Raw genomic sequence first — 19,027 nt, 5'->3', positions numbered from 1 at the left:
CACCTGCCACTCACGGCCAACCATCCTTAATATTTTTCTTGAGTTTTTTCCTATATACATTTAAATATATATAATATGTAATCAATCACAGCATTACATTGCTATGAAACTTATCCAAACATGGTCGTACCTTGCCAGAATCCTGTATCATTTTGACATTTTCAGAACCAAATTTATCCGAGTACAGTTTAAGGAGTCTCTGAGAAATTTCCGACAGCGGTGTGAGTTTGGGTTCCTTGTAAATATACTCCTTTCCATCTTCATCTTCAAAGAATCCCTGTGACATAAAGCACAATTAGAGCTATCCCTGAATGTAAGCTCAAGGTTTACCACCTAGGAAGGGTTCTTTTGTTACAAGGGGGAAAAAAAAGGAATGAGTCTAAAGATCCTACTTAAACGGGTTTTCTGAATGAGAAAGGAAATGGTAATAACATGAAGTCTAGGTGCAAAGATAAAGGAAAAACACAAAGTTGCAAACTTATTCAAGAATGCGGTCATTAAGTGTTGAGTGAAATGAGAGATTTTGGATACAAGACTGTGCTGTTCCAGGGAAGTCTAATGGGTGTCAAGCCTGTTTCACTTTCCCAAGAAGCAGAACTCACTAGAAAATGGTACGCAGCCCGCGACAGGCAGGCTCGGAAGTGGACATGCCTCCCTTCTCCTGACGGCTCCCATGCACACAGGATTTTATGGCATGACCTGAAGCGTTTCGGGGTCTGGAGTAGGTTTAGTAAAAGTTATGTAAAGCTTGTATAAATTGTATTTTGCTTTACCGATGAGAAAAAAATATTGAAGACCTGTAGCTCAATATCAGAAAATATTTTCATCTCACCAGTCATCATCTGTTTTAGCACCAATCATGTTTGACTACAAGGCTTAGAATTGCATGGGAAGTGAAAAAGGTTGAAAATTAAAAAGTCCAACTGGGGTTAATGTTTAAAAGAAAAATTTTAAAAGTTTCTCATCTAAATTAAGAGAGAGAAAATGGTGCACAAAACAGTAAAAAAAAAAAAAAAAAAAAAAAAAAATGCAGGCTAGCATGAAACAAAAAACATCCACATCAAACTAGGAGTTTAGATGCAGTAATTTCGCTATATTACTTGCTTTTTAGGCATTTACTGTAATTACCTCCACATCTGTTTCACTGTCTGTAAACTGGTATTGCTATAAAGTTATAAAAGACAATAACAGAATAAATTGAAGGTTACATAATGCTCATAGAAAACCACACGCCCTAAATACATGTATTATAATTTATACCATTTAATAATGTTAGAGACTTGAAGGTTAAGATTTAAGTTAAATTTAGATAAATCCTTTTCTATAGGGTTTCTGAAATACTGTAATTGTAAATATACTTGTGGAGATATGATATTACAAAAGATAAAGATGCACAGGCACAAAGGACACCAGAAAGTCTTAATTTTGGTTTAAAACATGCAATATAGATGTATAAGAAAACAGGTGATTTATTTCTGTAAATGGAATAAAATGTTAATTTTTTTGGAGTTTGTAATGACTAGACAGATATACATACAGACTTGAAAAGGAAACTTGCAAACCACACTGAAGTACCAAAGATGTTGCTAAGAATGTCTTATGGAGGAAGAACTTACCGCTGCCTTAAGAAAGTAATAAAGAAAAGACAGGAAGAAAGAAAAAAAGCAGAAAGTTTACTACTGAGGAAGGTAAGAATCATACTAAATATGACAAATTCATCAAATTAGCATTTGCAGAAAACAGAGAATTTATAAGATATAACTTTATTATAGTTTTTTTTTTTGTTTTTGTTTTTTTTTTTTCTTAAAGGACTTAGGACACTGCAGAACGGACAGGAGGCTCACCTGCCCGAAGAAGGCTACCCGGAAGTAGGTCCCCAGCAGCCTGCGGCCTGAGTGCATGACCTCGGTCACTTTGCTGTAGGCCCGGTGCAGCGTGTCATACAGATGGGCCAGCCTCTGGAAAGCAGAACAAAGCCCATTTCTTCCCATGTGCAATCAGGAGAATCGATTTTAAAATAACAAATGTGATAATGGAGGTGAAAGTCCTCGAACTTGAATAAAAATACACTCACGCACATCCTGGCTGTGCTGCTTGTAGTGATCATTAATGAATGGTAACGCTTCCTACCCAAAGGCCAGCCCACATGTGAGGACCCATCACATTTCCACATTATAGTAAGCAAGCCCTGTTTTCAAGTTAAGGTGCGATGTCAGAGATGGTTCCCCAACGTGATTCTTGGCCTTTGCTTTTCCTGCTCCATTTGATATGCCTAGAGAAACTGGATGAACTCCCAAGGCCAGGATGGGCGGAAGGGACACCATCTTTCCACGCAGGTGGAGTAAGGAAGAGTTCTGAGAAAGGGGACACCTGGTGATCACAAAACTCTGTTCATGGCAGCCTTTCAAAAGTGGAGTGCCAGGTGGTTACCCTGTACTTTGAGATGTGGGGGTCTCCACAGAGGCGGGGCCCAGGTCTGGGTGATACCGGATGACTATTTGGCGATGATGACTGGCCACCACCTTCAGCGTCACGTGGAGGGTCAGAGACTCCCCCGCTCATCACCGGCCTGTGACCTGCTTCCTCTCTTGCATATGTGCAGGTCTGGCTATATGTCACAGCGTCATGCTTTCAAATAGGAAAAAAACAAAAAGGCACTCCCATACCTCAAAATCCCTCCGCTTCTCATAAATGGGGATGATGAGTTTGTAGATGTCGGCGATGAGCTCATAGCGCTCGGCTTTCCAGAGTCCATCTGCGCACTGCTCAAGGAGCTCCATCAGCACGTCCTGATCAAAGAGGAGGGCCAGCAGCAAGAGAAGAGCGTTAGGGGGACTGCGACATGGCACCCCTTGCAGAATGCTAAATGCTAAGACTGCGAGGAGGAACTTTTCACAACAGACACTTACAACATTCTTTTTTAGGGAGCCGTTTCTTCATCACCGCAGTTTTTTTTAGGGAGGCATTTTTTCAATCATGGTCACAAGCAAAAACGAAAAAGGATCACCCTGCACAACTGCGTAATACATGGAAAAACTGACACTGATACCATCACAGGGGCTCTCAAGTTTTGTTCCTAGTCTTAATAAATACCATCTAGCAATTTTCCTTTTCTGAGGAACAATGACAATGCTACGACATGGAGCGTTACTAAGCATGACTTTAACACAAATTAGAGTGATTTAGTGATGGAGTGTGGTGGGCACCGTGCCTGCTTCACCTTGGAAATTTCTACCAATTGAAGTTTAGGTAGTTACTCTGCTTCCACTAAAGCACTTGAACTTTGGAGGAAGTTAACACTATCCATGGCTCAAGAACTGTGGCCTGATGCACACATATGTTTATTGCAGCACTATTCACAATAGCAAAGACTTGGAATCAACCCAAATGTCCATCAGTGACAGACTGGATTAAGAAAATGTGGCACATATACACCATGGAATACTACGCAGCCATAAAAAAGGATGAGTTAGTGTCCTTTGTAGGGACATGGATGCAGCTGGAAACCATCATTCTCAGCAAACTATCGCAAGAACAGAAAACCAAATACTGCATGTTCTCACTCATAGGTGGGAATTGAACAACGAGATCACTTGGACATGGGAAGGGGAACATCACACACCGGGGCCTATTGTGGGGAGAGGGGAGTGGGGAGGGATGGCATTGGGAGTTATACCTGATGTAAATGACAAGTTGATGGGTGCTGACAAGTTGATGGGTGCAGCACACCAACATGGCACATGTATACATATGTAACAAACCTGCATGTTGTGCACATGTACCCTAGAACTTAAAGCATAATAAAAAAAAAAAAAATTGTGGCCTGGACTTACACTAATCAGCACAAATCTATTTCCTGGCCACAGGCATTGCTTCACCATGGGTGGACATGTGACCTAAGCAGGCCAATCAGGGTGAATTTTAGGACCCCAGCTTGGAATTTGAAGAAATGCTCCTACCAGACTGTAGCTTGGCTAAGCTGGCATTCCTCTCATGGCCATGGAAGGGGGCCCGTCTGCCTTATTAGCAGAGTGAAGGGCCTCCCTTCTGCTGCCCAGCAAAGTGATCGTGTCATGAATAAAAAGGTTTGGACTGACTGATGTTAATCTCTCCGTGGCATTTCCTAGTGGGATCCAATACTTGACCTCTAATGTTTAAGCCCATTTTAGAGGGGTTTCATTAATGATGCTGAATTAATTTTAATTTGTTGATTTGTTATATATAGCTTTGGTAAAGTGTCTATTCAAATCTTTTGCTCATTTTTCTACTGGATTGCTTATTTTATTATTGAATTTTGAGAGTTCTTTATATACTGTGGATAAAAGTCCTTTACCAGATATGTGATTTGTAACTATTTCTCCCAATCTGTGGTTTGTCTCTAGGTTTTTTTTTTTTAATTTAAAATTTATTTTAGCTTTTTTTGAGACTGGGTCTTGCTCTGTTGCCTAGGCTGGGGTACAGCAGCATGATCTTGGCTCACTGTAACCTCTGCCTCCCCAGTAGCTGAGATTACAGGTGTGCACCACCACGCCCAACTAATTTTTTGTATTTTTAGTAGAGATGGGGTTTTGCCATGCTGGCAAGGCTGTTCTTGAACTCCTGCCCTCATGTGATTAGCCTCGGCCTCCCAAAGTGCTGGGATTACAGGCGTGTGCCATAGTGCCCAGCCTATGTCTAGGTCTTCTTAACAGTGTCCGTTAAAGAGCCAAGGTTTTTAATTTTACAAAGTTTGATGTATCGAGTTTTTACTTTCTGGATTGTGCTTTATATGTTATAGCTAAATATTTATCTAACCCAGGTTCACAAAGATTTTCTCTTATGTTTTCTTCCAGAAGTCTTATAGTTTTACATTTTACATTTTAGACTATGATCCATTTGGGGTTATTTTCTAATGAAGTGTCAAGGTTCTTTTGTGCATATGTATATCCAATTGTTTCAATACCATCTGATGAGAGACTATGCCTTCTCTTGGATTGCCTTTGAACCTCTGTCAAAAATCAACTGATAACAAGTGTGTGGGTCCATTTCTGGACTGTTTTGTTCTATTGATATATGTCTCCATCCTTGTGCCAAACCACAGGATATTTTTTATGCTACTGTAAATAGCACTGTTTTAAAATTTTCTTGATCATTTTAAAGGAAAGTGCTTTTTGGAATAAGATTAAATATCATCCAGCTTATTTGTTTCTCAAAATTATATTAAATAATCATGAACTATATAGTAAAACCATAGTATAAGAACAAAGAAGGTTAATTTTTGTATATGAATCTTGTATCCTGTGATCTTGCTAAATTGACTTAACAGTTTTAGTAGCTTATTTTCCAAGTTCTTTGGGATCTTCTCCTTATAACTATGTCTTATGTGAATATGAAAAGATTTATTTCTTTTTCTTGCCTTACTACACTGGCTAGAACCTCCAGCATGATATTGAATAGTCAGTAAAGCAGGTATTATGGTCTTGTTCCCAATTTTAGGGCAAAGCCGTCAGTCTTTCACAATTAAATATGATGCTAGCTACAGGTTTTTTGTAGACAGTCTTTTTGTTTTCAGGCTAAGGAAGTTCCTTCTATTCCTAGTTATCTTTTTTAAATTATGAATAGATGTTGAAGGTTGTCAAATACTCTTTATGCATCTACTGACAAAATCATATGGTTTTTCCTATTTATTCTGTTGATATGATTAGTTAATTTGATCGGCTTTTCAATGCAGAGCCAACTATGCACTCCCAGAATAAACCCTACGTGGTCATGATGCATTTATGTACTGCTAGATTCAATTTACATATATATATATATATATATTTTTTTTTTTTTGAGACAGAGTTCCACTCTTGTTGCCTAGGCTGGAGTGCAACGGTGCAATCTCGGCTCACTGCAACCTCTGCCTCCCCGGTTCAAGCGATTCTCCTGCCTCAGCCTCCCAAGTAGCTGGGATTACAGGCATGCACCACCACGCCTGGCTACTTTTTTGTATTTTTAGTAGAGAGAGCGTTTCTCCATGTTGGTCAGGCTGGTCTTGAATTCCTGACCTCAGGTGATCCACCCACCTCAGCTTCCCAAAGTGCTGAGATTACAGGCGTGAGCCACCACGCCCAGCCTTCAATTTACTAATATTTTATTAAGGGTCTTATGGATGCTTTTGAAAATATGTATATCCTTCAGAATATTGTAAATGAAGGGCAAGGCCTGTGTTTTTCATTACCAGCCCTAATGTTTCACTACAGGACTAATGCCTACAAAGTTTACAGATTCAAGGTAAATACACATTTTTAAAGCAGTTGTGAATCAATTTACCAGGAAACGCTATCTAAGCAAGACCATTTACCTCCCATGTCATATTTATAGCACACGAGTCATAAAAGTGTCATTTGTGTGACCAAACTCTGTACCGGTGCTTATTAAAAGGTCCATCAGTTTTCTCCTGCTTTTATTGCAGGTCTCATAAATCCAGATACATGTAGTAACCACCATAGCAGCAAAAGACACGAATAAATCAGAAACGGTTTTCACACCAACTCTTTTCCTTTGTATCTGTATTATAAAGATGTACGCTTTTTTTTTTTTTGAGACAAAAGTCTCATTCTGTTGCCCAGACTGGAGTGCAGTGGTGTAATCTTGGCTCACTGCAACCTCCGCCTCCCGGATTCAAGTGATTCTCCTGCCTCAGCCTCCCAAGTAGCTGGGATTACAGGCGTGTGCCACCACACCCAGCTAATTTTTATATTTTTAGTACAGACGAGGTTTCATCATGTTGGCCAGGCTGGTCTCGAACTGCTCACCTCAAGTGATCCACCCACCTTGGCCTCCCAAAATGCTGGGACTACAGGCGTGAGCCACTACACCTGGTCAGATGTATGCCATTCTTAGTTTTGTCTCAAATCTTTTCCAATGGAAAATCTATCCGTACTAACCATAACAAATTTTTATGATTCTTTTCATGCTTCTCTGATTATAAAAAGCTAGATAAAAGCATAAAAATTATCAATAAACATTATAAATATATGTATTTCTTCATATTTGTAAAACCAGGGAATGTATTACAGGTCTAACCTAAATTGATGTTTGTGAAGATCACATAAAACTTTACCAATCAAAATGGTCTGAAAACTGCAAATTCTGCATGTTAATTCACAGGCTAATAAGCGTGTTCTATTACAATCATCACTTTCTTTCTTTTCTTTTTTGAGAAGGTCTTGCTCTATTGCCCAGGCTGGAGTCCAGTGGCATGATGATCATGGTTCACTGCAGCCTTGACCTCCTAGGCTCAAGTGATCCTCCGGCCTCAGCCTCCTGGGTAGCTGGGACTACAGGTGCATGCCACCATGCCCAGCTAAGTTTGTTTTAAACTTTTTTTTTGTAGAGACAGGGTCTCCCGATGTTTCCCAGGCTGGTTTCAAACTCCTGGGCTCAAGCAATCCTCCAGTCTCTGCCTCCCAAAGTGTTGGGAGTACAGGTGTGAGCCACTGTGCCCGGCCACTATCATCACTTTCTACTTTGTATTAAGTTTTTTGAAAAACCTTAGGCCAGGCACAGTGGCTCACGCCTATAATCCCAGCACTTTGGGAAGGCAAGGTGGGCGGATTGCTTGAGCTCAGGAGTTCAAGACAAGCCTCGGCAACATAGTGAAACCCCATCTCTATAAAAAATACAAAAAAATTTAGCTGGGTGTGGTAGTGCATGCCTGTAGTCCCAGGTACTTGGGAGGCTGAGGTGGGAGAATGACTTCAGCCCAGGAGGAGGAGGTTGCAGTGAACTGAGATCGCACCACTGCAGTCCAGCCTGGGTGACAGTCAGATCCTGTCTCAAAATAAAATAAAATAAAATAAAATAACTTTAATTTTTACTAGGCTATATAATCTATGTAATCCCACAGTGTCTCATACACATTGGGTAGTCAGTATCCATTGGATGAGTGAGTCAATGTGTACTTTTCTTAGTAATATTAATGATATCTACTAGATAATAATAGCTATCCTTGTCTGTAAGGAAATATGCTAAGATTCCCTTTACCAAAGCCTTGCATTTCTGGCATATCTTAGGTCAAAGACACTGCCAGTGTGTATTTATTATCTTAACTCTCGGCGGTGTTGTGGGACTGCAGTAGAGATGGAAGAATTCCAAGAGGACCTAATTTCCCATGGGGAAGACATATTGTATAACAAGGCATCCTTCTGATAACGAAACCATCAAGGGCATGGAACTTTTCCCATTTTAAAACTATCCTTAGGTTTACTTACAGACTAATCATTTGGTCCCTTTGGTTCTCATCATTGGGCCTTTTCAAAGAGAAATGTAAAGTTATTTTGTTTGTTTGTTTTTGTTTTTTGGTTTTTGAGATGGAGTCTCACTCTGTTGCCCAGGCTGGAGTACAGTGGCACGATCTCGGCTCACTGCAAGCTCCGCCTCCTGGGTTCACGCCATTCTCCTGTCTCAGCCTCCTGAGTAGCTGGGACTACAGGCGCCCACCACCATGCCCAGCTAATCTTTTTTGTATTTTTAGTAGAGACAGGGTTTCACCATGTTAGCCAGGATGGTCTTGATCTCCTGACCTCGTGATCCGCCTGCCTTTAACTCCCAAAGTGCTGGGATTACAGGCATAAGCCAGCCGAGAAATGTAAAGTTTTTGTGGAAAACTATAACCATGTAACTTACTAGTTACTATAACTAGTAAGCCATGGTCCTCACACTAGATGTAAATCTACAATGACACCCTGTCCATTGTGAATCAGATCGGAAATGTAAAGAGTCTTAACTCCTCGCCATACCAGTTATAGCATAATAAGAATCTGAATCAATTTTAATGCAATCTCATTAAAAACGAAAACGTATTCTCAAAGAGTTACCAAAGTTATGACTATGCACCCTTACCACCACATCATTGAGTCATCCATCTAGTGTATCATTTGTTCAAATATTTTACCAAGCATCTACTACATGCAAGGCACACTGCTTGACACTGGGGTTGTAACACAAATCTATATAAATATGATTGGAGTTTCTATAATTTATAAAAATTGCTCAACAGATTTTTTTCCAAATGTGAAGGGCAGGTTTTGGATGGTCTGTTAGGCTATGTGTCATGAATGAAATTTGCTTCCTGAAAGACACACACGGTCATCCTCAGAGCAGCCAGAACTGACATACTAGAGGCTCAAGACCACCAACCAGAAGAGACGTGATATACATGGCAAGACACGGAGGACAGAGGAAAACCCAATGATTCAAATACATGCCCAAACTGCAAGTCGCAGCGGCAGGCACTCTAACTTGAGAGCAGTGGGTACTGATTCATTTAATGAGCAGTCAGTGAGTCCCTGGGTGGTAGTGAGGAGGTCAGCTGAAGAAAGATCAGTCAGTTGAAGAAACACTCCCTGTCTCTTAGACCCTGGAGTCTCATGTGGGAGCTAGGTCCAGGAAGAGATGGTAAAAGATGGCGGTGAGTGTACTGATAATGAAATGTGCAGGGAGGCAGGAAGGAGCAGCATCTGTCCAGCTGGGACAGGGGAGGGAAGGCGAGGCATGGAAAGCTGAGGAGAGTGATGACCGGCTCGGTCTGAAAAGAGCATCGGGATAGTCAGGTGAAAGTGAAAGGCAGGAGTGGGAATAAGAAGGAAAAGAGAGGAGACAGCCCAGGTTGCAGGAAAACAGCCCAAGCAAAGGCAAGAGGGTGAAGGCAGCACATCACGGGAGGATTTACATGAAGTTTGAGGGCCTGGAATCTAAAATCTCAAAGTGGTAAGAAATGAGGCTGTGGAGGTGGGAAGGGGTATGTTCACTGAACTGGCACACTTGGAGCTTTCTCAGTCAAACATAAACAATCAAATGTAGATAATTTTATGAGACATAAAAACATATGTAGACATACATCAACTATCGTAACAGACAATAAGGTATTATATAAGGAAGATCTTATTATTTGGTTTTAAAATGATGGTCTGTGTATCCAAGCAAGATATCTGTATACAGCAGCCTTTCGGGTATATTTTAAGTAGCCCTAGATTTAGTCAGTTATTAAATATATGTCAAACAATTTATGGGTGGTTTCCTGAGTCAAATGTTTTTAACTGATAGACTAAGATTTGGGTTTTTTCTTTTTTGTTTTTGAGACAGGTCTTACATGTGAGACCCTTCACCTTCTGCCACGATTGTAAGTTTCCTGAGGCCTCCTAGCCATGCTTCCTGTTAAGCCTGCAGAACTGTGAGTCAATTAAACCTCTTTTCTTTATAAATTACCCATTCTCAGGTAGTTCTTTATAGCAGTGTGAGAACAGACTAATACACCCAGCTGATTTTTTTTTTTTTTTTTTTTTTTGGTAGGGATAGGGTCTCACTACATTTCCGAGGCTGGTCTTGAACTCCTGGGTTCACATGATCCTCCAGCCCCTGCCTTCCAACTGCTGGGGTAACAGGTGTGAGCCACCACATCTAGCCTAAACTATGATTTGAATACATGCTATTTTTACTCTTGTGTAGTCAAGTTATAAACAAGTGAATAGTTTAATAACAATGAAACCTGAATTTAAGTGGCATATAAGTATTGATATATATGTATGTACCATATGATACAGATAATTGAGTTCATTATGGGAGAATCTGTTATATTTGGTAAAAAAAAAAAAAAAAAAAAAAAAAAGATGGCTTCAACAAGGGAGAGTCCCCAGAATGGCTGGGAAATAGGGAAGTTTGATAAAGTGAATAGAGCTTAGTAAGTCATTATGAAATAAGTCTCACAATTTGATGGTTATCAAGAATTAGGAAATAACAAATCATTAAGTTTTATACTCTACTGAACATTATTTTTTCTTCTTTTCTGACTCAGAGGCAGTTCAAATTCTATAGTTGATCGGTCCAAATATCACTTATTATTGTAAATAAATGGTATTATATATTATAAAAAGCAGAGTTAGCACAGATTTTACCCAATAACAAACTAAAAATAGCTTTTATATTAAAAAATAAGTCAATCTCTCATAAAAGTAGAGTGTGGATTACTGAACATTAAATCCTAATTTAGTAAGCTTAATTATTCTAGTTAATGTCAACTCTATACCTAATCCTTCACAGCTTCTGCATCAAGTAACAATTCTTTGAATAGAAATAACTGGTAATCACCGGCAGTTAAGTTTGAGAGACCATACATCAATACAAAATTATAAGTCACAAAGACCAAGACACAATAACGAAACATTGGAATATATATGAATAACATTATCAGCAGAAATTCCACTTATTAATGTACTTTAAATTCTCAGCAATCATTGCACCTGAAAACCAGAACAAACCCAGACAATGGTCAGATAGTGGTAACCTTACAGGGCAGTCATATGGAGTGCCTGATGGTTTTACTGCTTTGCTTACAATTTAAATTCCAAGATATTTTTTCCCCATATTGTTGACATATGCAAAGAACTGTTCAGTAATAATTGGTTGGGGAAATATTTTATAATATATTTATATTTTTAATATTATAAAACATGTTATAATAAAAGGAACTCAGCACAACAAGTTCATAAGCCATCAAGGACGCTTTTAAAAATGTAATTAGCCAGGCCCATTTTAGTGTGCCACAGTGATGCAATTGAAGGCACTGAGCATCTCTCTCTGGAAACAGCACATTAACACTGTGTGTGTGTGTGTGTGTGTGTGTGTGTGTGTGTGTGTACGCACATGTACATGAAAATGCCTGCATGAGCCTATGTCTGTGCAGGGTTTAAACATTTTTTCACTGAGATACCATTTGCTCTATTTTAGGATGAATTTAACTAATCTTACCTATGAAGCTAGATGCCGTCAGTATTACCTACCATTTGGGAATAACTGCAAATGTGTGACCTGGCTTAGGCAACGGTGTGCTATCACAGCATAATGCGCATTTCTACTATATCATCATCTCTCAAGGTACAGTTGAGGACCACTTACATCAGAGTAATCACCTTGGATGCTTATTAAAACACAGATTCCTGGGCCCCACACCCACCCAACTAAATCTGGGTTTGGGGGATAAGGATGGGAATCTGTATTTGTAGTAGGGATCCAAGTAATTCCTAAGCACCCGAAAGCTTGAGGATTCTTGCACTGGGTGAAACTCTTTGAGGCAGGGACTTTCACTTACACATCCCTGAGCTAGCACATGGCACACGGCCAGTCTATGGAATTCATCAACATGTGTCAATCTAGAAATTTTCAAGTCATTAAGAACTCAGACAACTTCCAGTTCAGACTGAAGGGACTGTGGTTGAGGTGTTTCTCCTCAGAGGGCGGGAAGCTGCAGCAGGAGTGTAGGGTGCTATGGCAGGGACCACAGCTTGCTCACTCTCAGACCTCCGGCCCCCAGCTCAGTGCCAAGGAAGCCCAGTCCACATTTGCAAAATGAAGCAGGGCAGTGTGATGTGCTGGCATCCAGCAAAGGCAGAACAGCTACCCAAGCTCCACTGGCCAAGTTCCCTACTCACTGCTACTACTGTTGTGGAGAATCGTTGTAACAGTGAGGACGTGCCATGTGACTTTCACGGCTCCAGGAGCACTGTCAGTCAAGGGTAAAGTGGAGATGAGCTGGCTCTAAAGGTTTTACTGCCATGCTTGGATGAGATGTAAACAGGCATCCCTGAATGTGTTCTGTTGATGTCTCTATCTCCTAGGATAGTCTAAGGATGTAAACACTATGTTTCTTACTGGCAACTATTCCTGAATAGAAACAATTTTGACTAATAGAAGCCAGAGACTGGCCTAGTGAAGTTCACATAACGTTTGTTACATTCAGCAGCAATTCTGCAATGGCGAGACCTGTAGTTCTGTAAAAAAACAGTTTTGTGTGCTAGGTAGAGTCAGTTCTCATCATCCGAGGTAGTTATGTTCTGTAACATCACTGTGAATTAGCAAACACTTGCCTGCCTCCCAAAGAAAATGCAAGGTTCAGTTCCTGGGAGCCTCTGGTTACAATATTTTCATTAACCAATCAATACCTACACTTGTTTTATGTGTTTTGTTTAAAGACACCTAACTAAATACATATTGTTGATTCATTAACATTAAATATATAGCCAACAGCACTAGAACTCACACCTGAACAAAGCTTATGTAACTCACACTTGGCAGTGTTCTTGCACTTAGGAACTCCAGACAGCACTTAAGCGCTTCCCTGGGGCCATTTTAAACAGCGAACCACCAACAAAATTCACACAAATGTGAAAAACATGGCACCAAGTAGACCACCAAAGGAGGCTTGTTCGTGGTGTTATAGGAAAGTGGTCCTGATCCAGGTCCCAAGAGAGGGTTCTTGGATCTCGTGTAAGAAAGAATTCAGGGCAAGTCCACAGTGCAAAGTAAAAGCAAGTTTATTAAGGAAGTAAAGTGGTGAAAGTGCAGCTACTCCATAGACAGAGTCGGGTGTTCCTGAAAGTCAGAGGAGGAACACATCCACCCTAGGTACATTACTCATATACATGGGGAGATGTGCTCTGCTATGAGGATTTGTGATAAAGGAATAATTTTCTTAATTAATGTGTTTTGCAAAAATCAATATTATCTTTAAAGAAAAATCAGGAATGCCTTTCTTCTCCAGATATTGGGATATCTGGACACTCCCCAGCCTGGGTCTGTCTAGTAAACATTATTAATTTGACCCCTTAACCGTAAACATCTAGAGGCTCAGAATGCCTGACTTTCTGAGAAGGCAGCCCAGCAAGTCTCAGTCTCATTTTCCCAGCCCTCACTCAAGATGGCGTCAGTCTGGTTTGAACGCCTCTGACCACGGGATGAGGGCTGTGACAAGAAGCAGAGCGTTGCCTGGTTCGGCCTCAGCTAGAAACACAGTGGAGTGGTAAAATCTTTTGATGTTCTGTACATATCCCTGAACGACCACAAAAGTACCATGGAGTATTGATTTGGGGGCTACAAAGAAATTTCAGCAGATAGGTGGATAATGAGGATCCACCTATCTGTACCTCCTACTGTTCCCTCTGGAGCTCCTCTGGGCCCTGTTCTCCCGGGCTCTGCTCTGGGAAGCAGACACAGCAGGACTTCTGCCTGGTGACTTCCTGTCCAGTTGCTGTTGAGTTTGGCCAACGGCAGGCCCCAGCAGGATGCTGGGGGGGCAGGAGGAGAGTGAGGTGGGCAGTTACTCCTTCCCTCCCTGTGTGGGTGCCCTGAGGAGTCCTTTACTAAAAAGCTCACAGGTCCTGCTAGGTGGTCCTTCTATGTAATTTTTCCCTTTCTCCCCCTTTATTCCTGAGGTTAAGGGGCGACACCCAGCTGCTGCTAACCTCGGGGCACTGTAACATTCCTTGTTGGCTTCCCTAAACCCTCTCTGAACTTTTAAAAACAGTCCCTTTCTTAGACTTTCTTCAATCTCCCAACTATGCTACCTGCATCCTTCCAGGACCTTGGTCCTGCGTTCGTTAACAGGGGAGGGATCTCAAAACTACATGGGCCACGGGGAATTCTGACACCACAGGAACCTCTGAATTCTTCAATCTACACAGGCTCAGTCTTGCGAAACAAAATTGTAAATAGGAATTGGAGGTTTCTCTTTATTAATGAAAAGCAGCTGGAAACAAGTCTGCTCTTTGGATCAGAGTCAAGGAAGGTAGAACTGGTGCCAGTAAAAACTCATTTGAGGCCTGCTGCTAAGAGAATTGAGTATTTTTAGGTAGTGTCCCTTAAAAAATCACTTTAGGAGAACATCTCAGGCATTTAATTATATCTAATAATGTAGATTAAAAGGGCAATGCTTTTTATTAAACTGTTACACACTTATTTCCCATCAGATTTTCCCCAAAGTCCTTCCTCTCTGGCAGAGATTTTCATCTCTCTTTTTCTTGCAACATCCTGGCAGCCAGTGCAAAAACGTGCCTGGTAATTTCAGATGTCTTGCCTTTTAGAACACGTTAGTCTTTCCACTCCCCGTTAGTTTCAATCTGGATGTGCAAGGCTCGCTCAGGACTTTATAACCCTGCTGTGTCACATCCTAATCACCACAGATTGTCATGTACTATGGACCTTGTTAAAGATTTACTAAGTTTATGCTTCAAGGACAAGGTGACGAATCCATCTTCTGAAAATAGCTGATAAAGGGGTCCTTGTCACAGGCTTAGTTATTACTTAGAGGGGGCACCATTCACTATTTCCCCAAGGCTGTCTGCACTTGATATCACAGGCTAATTCATTAGGCGCTAACATAATAACTATCTCAGCCTATTACTCAATCAGATGAACAAATGCAAGCTTCCTTTTATCAGCTCTGCAGGATAGGTCACTAAAAATGGTCTACTTTCCAATATTTAATTGTTCCTGGCATCGTTGCTTTCCTTCTTGAATTCTGAACAAAATGGCACACTCCAGAGGTCTGACTTGGCAGAGGTGCCAGGGGTGTTTCTGCAAGGAGACAATGCAGTCACGCCTCCTCTCAGAGAAAAACTCAGTCGAAATTCGCCTGAAGTGAGGAGTTCAAAGCCAGGAGTATGTGGGCCTTGATCCTTCGGTGGCAGGTTCCATATTTGAGAGTCAAAAGTAAAACAAACAAAAAAGACCATCCACCCAGGCCTTTCAAGGTAAAGAAACAGCAGAACTGTTAATACCATGTAATAACCCATCTCTTTCTTTTTTTGTAGGATACCTAGAAAACTTTATTGGGGTTTAAATTATCTTAATATTTAAACATGAAGTATACTCAATATGTTATCCTTTTAATTCATGCTTAGTTTTTAATTTTGAGGGCCATTTGAGACTAGACAATTTACAACAGTGGTTCTTAAACTTTTTGAGCTCAAGACCCCTTCGTAGATTTTAAGATTTATGGAGGACCCCAAAGTTTATGTGAATGGTCTCCCTCAATATTTACAATACTAGATATGAAAACTGAAACAAAATTAAGATTTACTTATTAATTTAATGAAAACAATAAACCTATTCCATGTTTTAAAAATAGCATTTTTAAATAAAAAAGGATTTTTTTCCAAAAAAAAAAGAGTGACGAGTAGTACTATTTTCCATTTTTACAACTCTCTTTACCGTTTGATTTTGTAGGATAAGCCCGAATGTGCATCCATTCTGCACCCAGCCTCTTTGATAGGTCATTTGGGTCATTGCATACAAAGAAAACCCAGCCTCAGAGACCTTCAGTAGCAAGTGTACCGGCCTCAAAGACTCCCTGAAAGGTTCCAGGACCACGCTTAGAGAACCACTGAATTATGGCCTAGCTCATGTCATGAGGATGTGCGTTCAAGGGCCCACCTCCCTGGCATGAGAATGGTTAAAAGCCCCAGGATCAACCGTAGGCCGCACCACTGTGGCCCTGGAAGTCAGGATGAAGCAGGTGCAGCAGAGGCAGAAGAGACTGACTCCTTTCTTGGCTTGCTCCTCCACTCCATGGGAGAAACTAGACAACTTCATTTTCCTTAAAACATGGGCAGGATTAAAAAGCTTTCCCTCAGCTGTTTCATTCTGCCCTGGGCTGAATGGAGGCAGGTGCACACAAAGAACCCTTCAGGCAGATAGGCATGGAAAAGGAAACAGAGTGAATGCCAGCAGAAAACTGGCATTTATTCAAATATCTAGTTTTATTTCAAAACTCTCCAGTTACAGATAAGTGGCTGCAAGGCTAATCTGTTTTAGCAAGAAACTAGAATTTGCAGAAATTGCTATGGTGATCTAATGTCAAACTTGCTGTTCTCTGTGGGGGGTGGGACAGGGTGGTCCTGTCTCCTAAGGGCCCATAGGACCTGGGCCACAGCACACAAGCAAGGCAGGGACCAAGGCCCTAGACAGGGGTTGCTATGACCAGAACCCAAGTCTGGCCTCTCATGCCTTTGAGTTTGGCCCTGGGGAGACGACTGGTGCTGGAGACATTAATTTAAAAGTCAGATTAAAACCAAGAAAACTCATGAGCCAGAGAAATTAACTGCTATAAAGAATGAGAAATTTTATGACCAATATATTGGAACTTTTACTGGATGCGTTCAAGTGCTGAGCCTCACTTCACTACAATCTAACCCCTCACAACCTCTTTCCAAAGAAAAGGAGGCACTCCTAGAAGAGGAGAACGGCAGAAGCTTTTGCTGCTCTGCATCAGTTTTCTGGAGAATCATCTCAGTTAGAACTACGTGTATAAGCAGCAGCTACAGGGAGGAAAAAGCCCTGGTCTGATGCACTAGCAATGCAAACAGCAGGCTCCCAGATACCCCAGTGCCTGAAAGCCCACGTGAGTCCAAGCACGCACCTCATTGAAATGGACATCCTGCATCCCCACGTCTTCCATCATGGAGGCCTCCTCATCGATGTTTGGGGTAATGACCCTGAAGGCGGTGCATCCTTGTCTAAACATGCCTAGGAAGAGAGGGAGGAGGGAGAGTCAGAGTTAGGAACCTGAACATGGGTGAACCTTGAGGGTTTTTCCCGCCCTGTGTGTTTCTGTGTTGAATGAAATAACGGATTTTGAACTCTCTTAGGCACCATGCCAGCATTCACGGGGGTACCTGTGTGCTTTTCGTCCCTATAGGGAACCCTCACCTCTTTCACTTTCTTCTCCTTATCCCTTTTTAATTTTTTATCTACCTGGATTAAAATGTATGCAATCTCTAAATATTAAACTGTAAATAAACTGAGGAATAGGTATTAAATTAATAGTAAAATAACAATATGTGAAAATTTGACTTGGTAGGACGACTTGTGCTGAGATAAGAAAAATGAAGGCAAAGCCAATACAAGAGAGATGTATGATTCAAAAAGACCTGTTTCCTTCAAGCTGCCACCTCACCCACTCTGGCCGGGGAAGAACACATGTCTCAGATGAGAGCTTCCCCACACAACCCAGGTGTAGCTCCGTGGCCATAATGGTGAGCAGACAGGCTGCCTTAGCTGGTTCCCACCCCAACAGCCCTGGGGTAGGTGGCTGGCTGCATCAACAGAGCGCATGGATGCCTGGGCACTCTGATTCTCCAACGGGAAAGGGTGTCAGCTTAGAGGCAGGATCACTGTCTGGGATAAGGATGTTTCTGAAGCAATGACCGCCCATTCAGGACCTTTCCTCATCTCACAGTCACTGGAAAACAGCTTTACGTCTGTTGGACCATGTCAGCTATGCAAAATATCAAGTGAAGAAGGGCATGAGATGTTCCACTACTCTATTTTGAGATAACTGTTCACAATAAAATAAAACGGAAGTAAAAACTTGAATTGAGACTTCTGCATTTAGGGAGAAAGAGGAACACAGGGCATTTTGAAATCAAGCCTTGAAAACGTAGATCCTAAAGTCAGAGATTTTTCTGCTGCACATGATCCCAGGTTTCCACACTATTCATGGATTACCTAGCATCTGCCACTATCCCCGTTTAGTTTTTATTTGTTATATGGAAACAAGAGTCCCCCATGAAAAGCGTTAATCTAGGGGCTTGAGGATACATTAACATACAAACTAGAAAATTAAAAACCAACCACACTGCTTTAGGCTACGGAGTACACTTCACCACTAACTCGGCGCCAGTGGAGTAACCAAAGTGGTGGCCAAGGTGCTTTCCTCTTGTGCCCACGGGAATAGACCACCAGCCAACCAGAGAGCCACAGAGTCAGAGGGAAGGAGAGTGAAGTCTGTCCATGCAAAGTTGAAAGGGCAAATCCCCCACCACGGGAGGGCAGGTGACCAGGCAGGGGGTCCCCGGGGGCTGGGCTGATCCTCAGGCTCACCTCCCCGGCTCCTCCTCAGGCAGGCGCTATGGCTGTGGGGGAGAAGGGGCGGCTCCCACTGGACTGCTTCTAAACATGAGGAAATGCATCACCTGATAAAAGGTCTCGACAGGAAATAGTACTGGTATTAAATGAACATGGAGCCCTTTCCAAATTTTTCTCTTTGGGGCTCTGCTGTTTCATTCCGAATGGCCAGCTGCACCAGAAATATAGTTTGTGGCCTCGGCATCTTTGGTTTCACACTATTTCTCACTTCGTACGTCTATTCCTCGTTAGCCCAGATCTGGTGCTGCTGTTTCTCCCATGTAACTCATGCAGACTACCAGCTTTTCTAAGAACCTCAGTATTC

General features: G+C 41.5%; 1 protein-coding gene across 30 annotated transcripts in view; it reads right to left on the bottom strand.

The window, feature by feature from the left end:
* Positions 1–19,027, bottom strand: part of LOC105477721 (dedicator of cytokinesis 9) — a 298,629-nt gene that overhangs the window by 15,902 nt on the left and 263,700 nt on the right. For 12 of the 30 annotated variants that reach the window (XM_071081085.1, XM_071081090.1, XM_071081094.1 and 9 more), the window contains 6 exons: positions 18,679–18,747; positions 17,216–17,322; positions 2,667–2,789; positions 1,845–1,958; positions 1,129–1,164; positions 131–277 (listed from right to left, as the gene is read on the bottom strand). In XM_071081085.1, the coding sequence (XP_070937186.1) occupies positions 131–277; positions 1,129–1,164; positions 1,845–1,958; positions 2,667–2,789; positions 17,216–17,322; positions 18,679–18,747 (596 nt within the window). Of the gene's footprint in view, positions 1–130; positions 278–1,128; positions 1,165–1,206; positions 1,623–1,844; positions 1,959–2,666; positions 2,790–17,215; positions 17,323–18,678; positions 18,748–19,027 lie in introns of those variants that run through there. The other 18 variants (XM_071081101.1, XM_071081086.1, XM_071081092.1 and 15 more) reach the window with 4 other exon arrangements.

Source organism: Macaca nemestrina, chromosome 16 (assembly GCF_043159975.1).
Source record: "Macaca nemestrina isolate mMacNem1 chromosome 16, mMacNem.hap1, whole genome shotgun sequence".
Classification (NCBI taxonomy): Eukaryota; Metazoa; Chordata; class Mammalia; order Primates; family Cercopithecidae; genus Macaca; species Macaca nemestrina.
The sequence above is the reverse complement of the archived record's forward strand: the minus strand, read 5'-3'. Positions and strand labels throughout refer to the sequence as shown.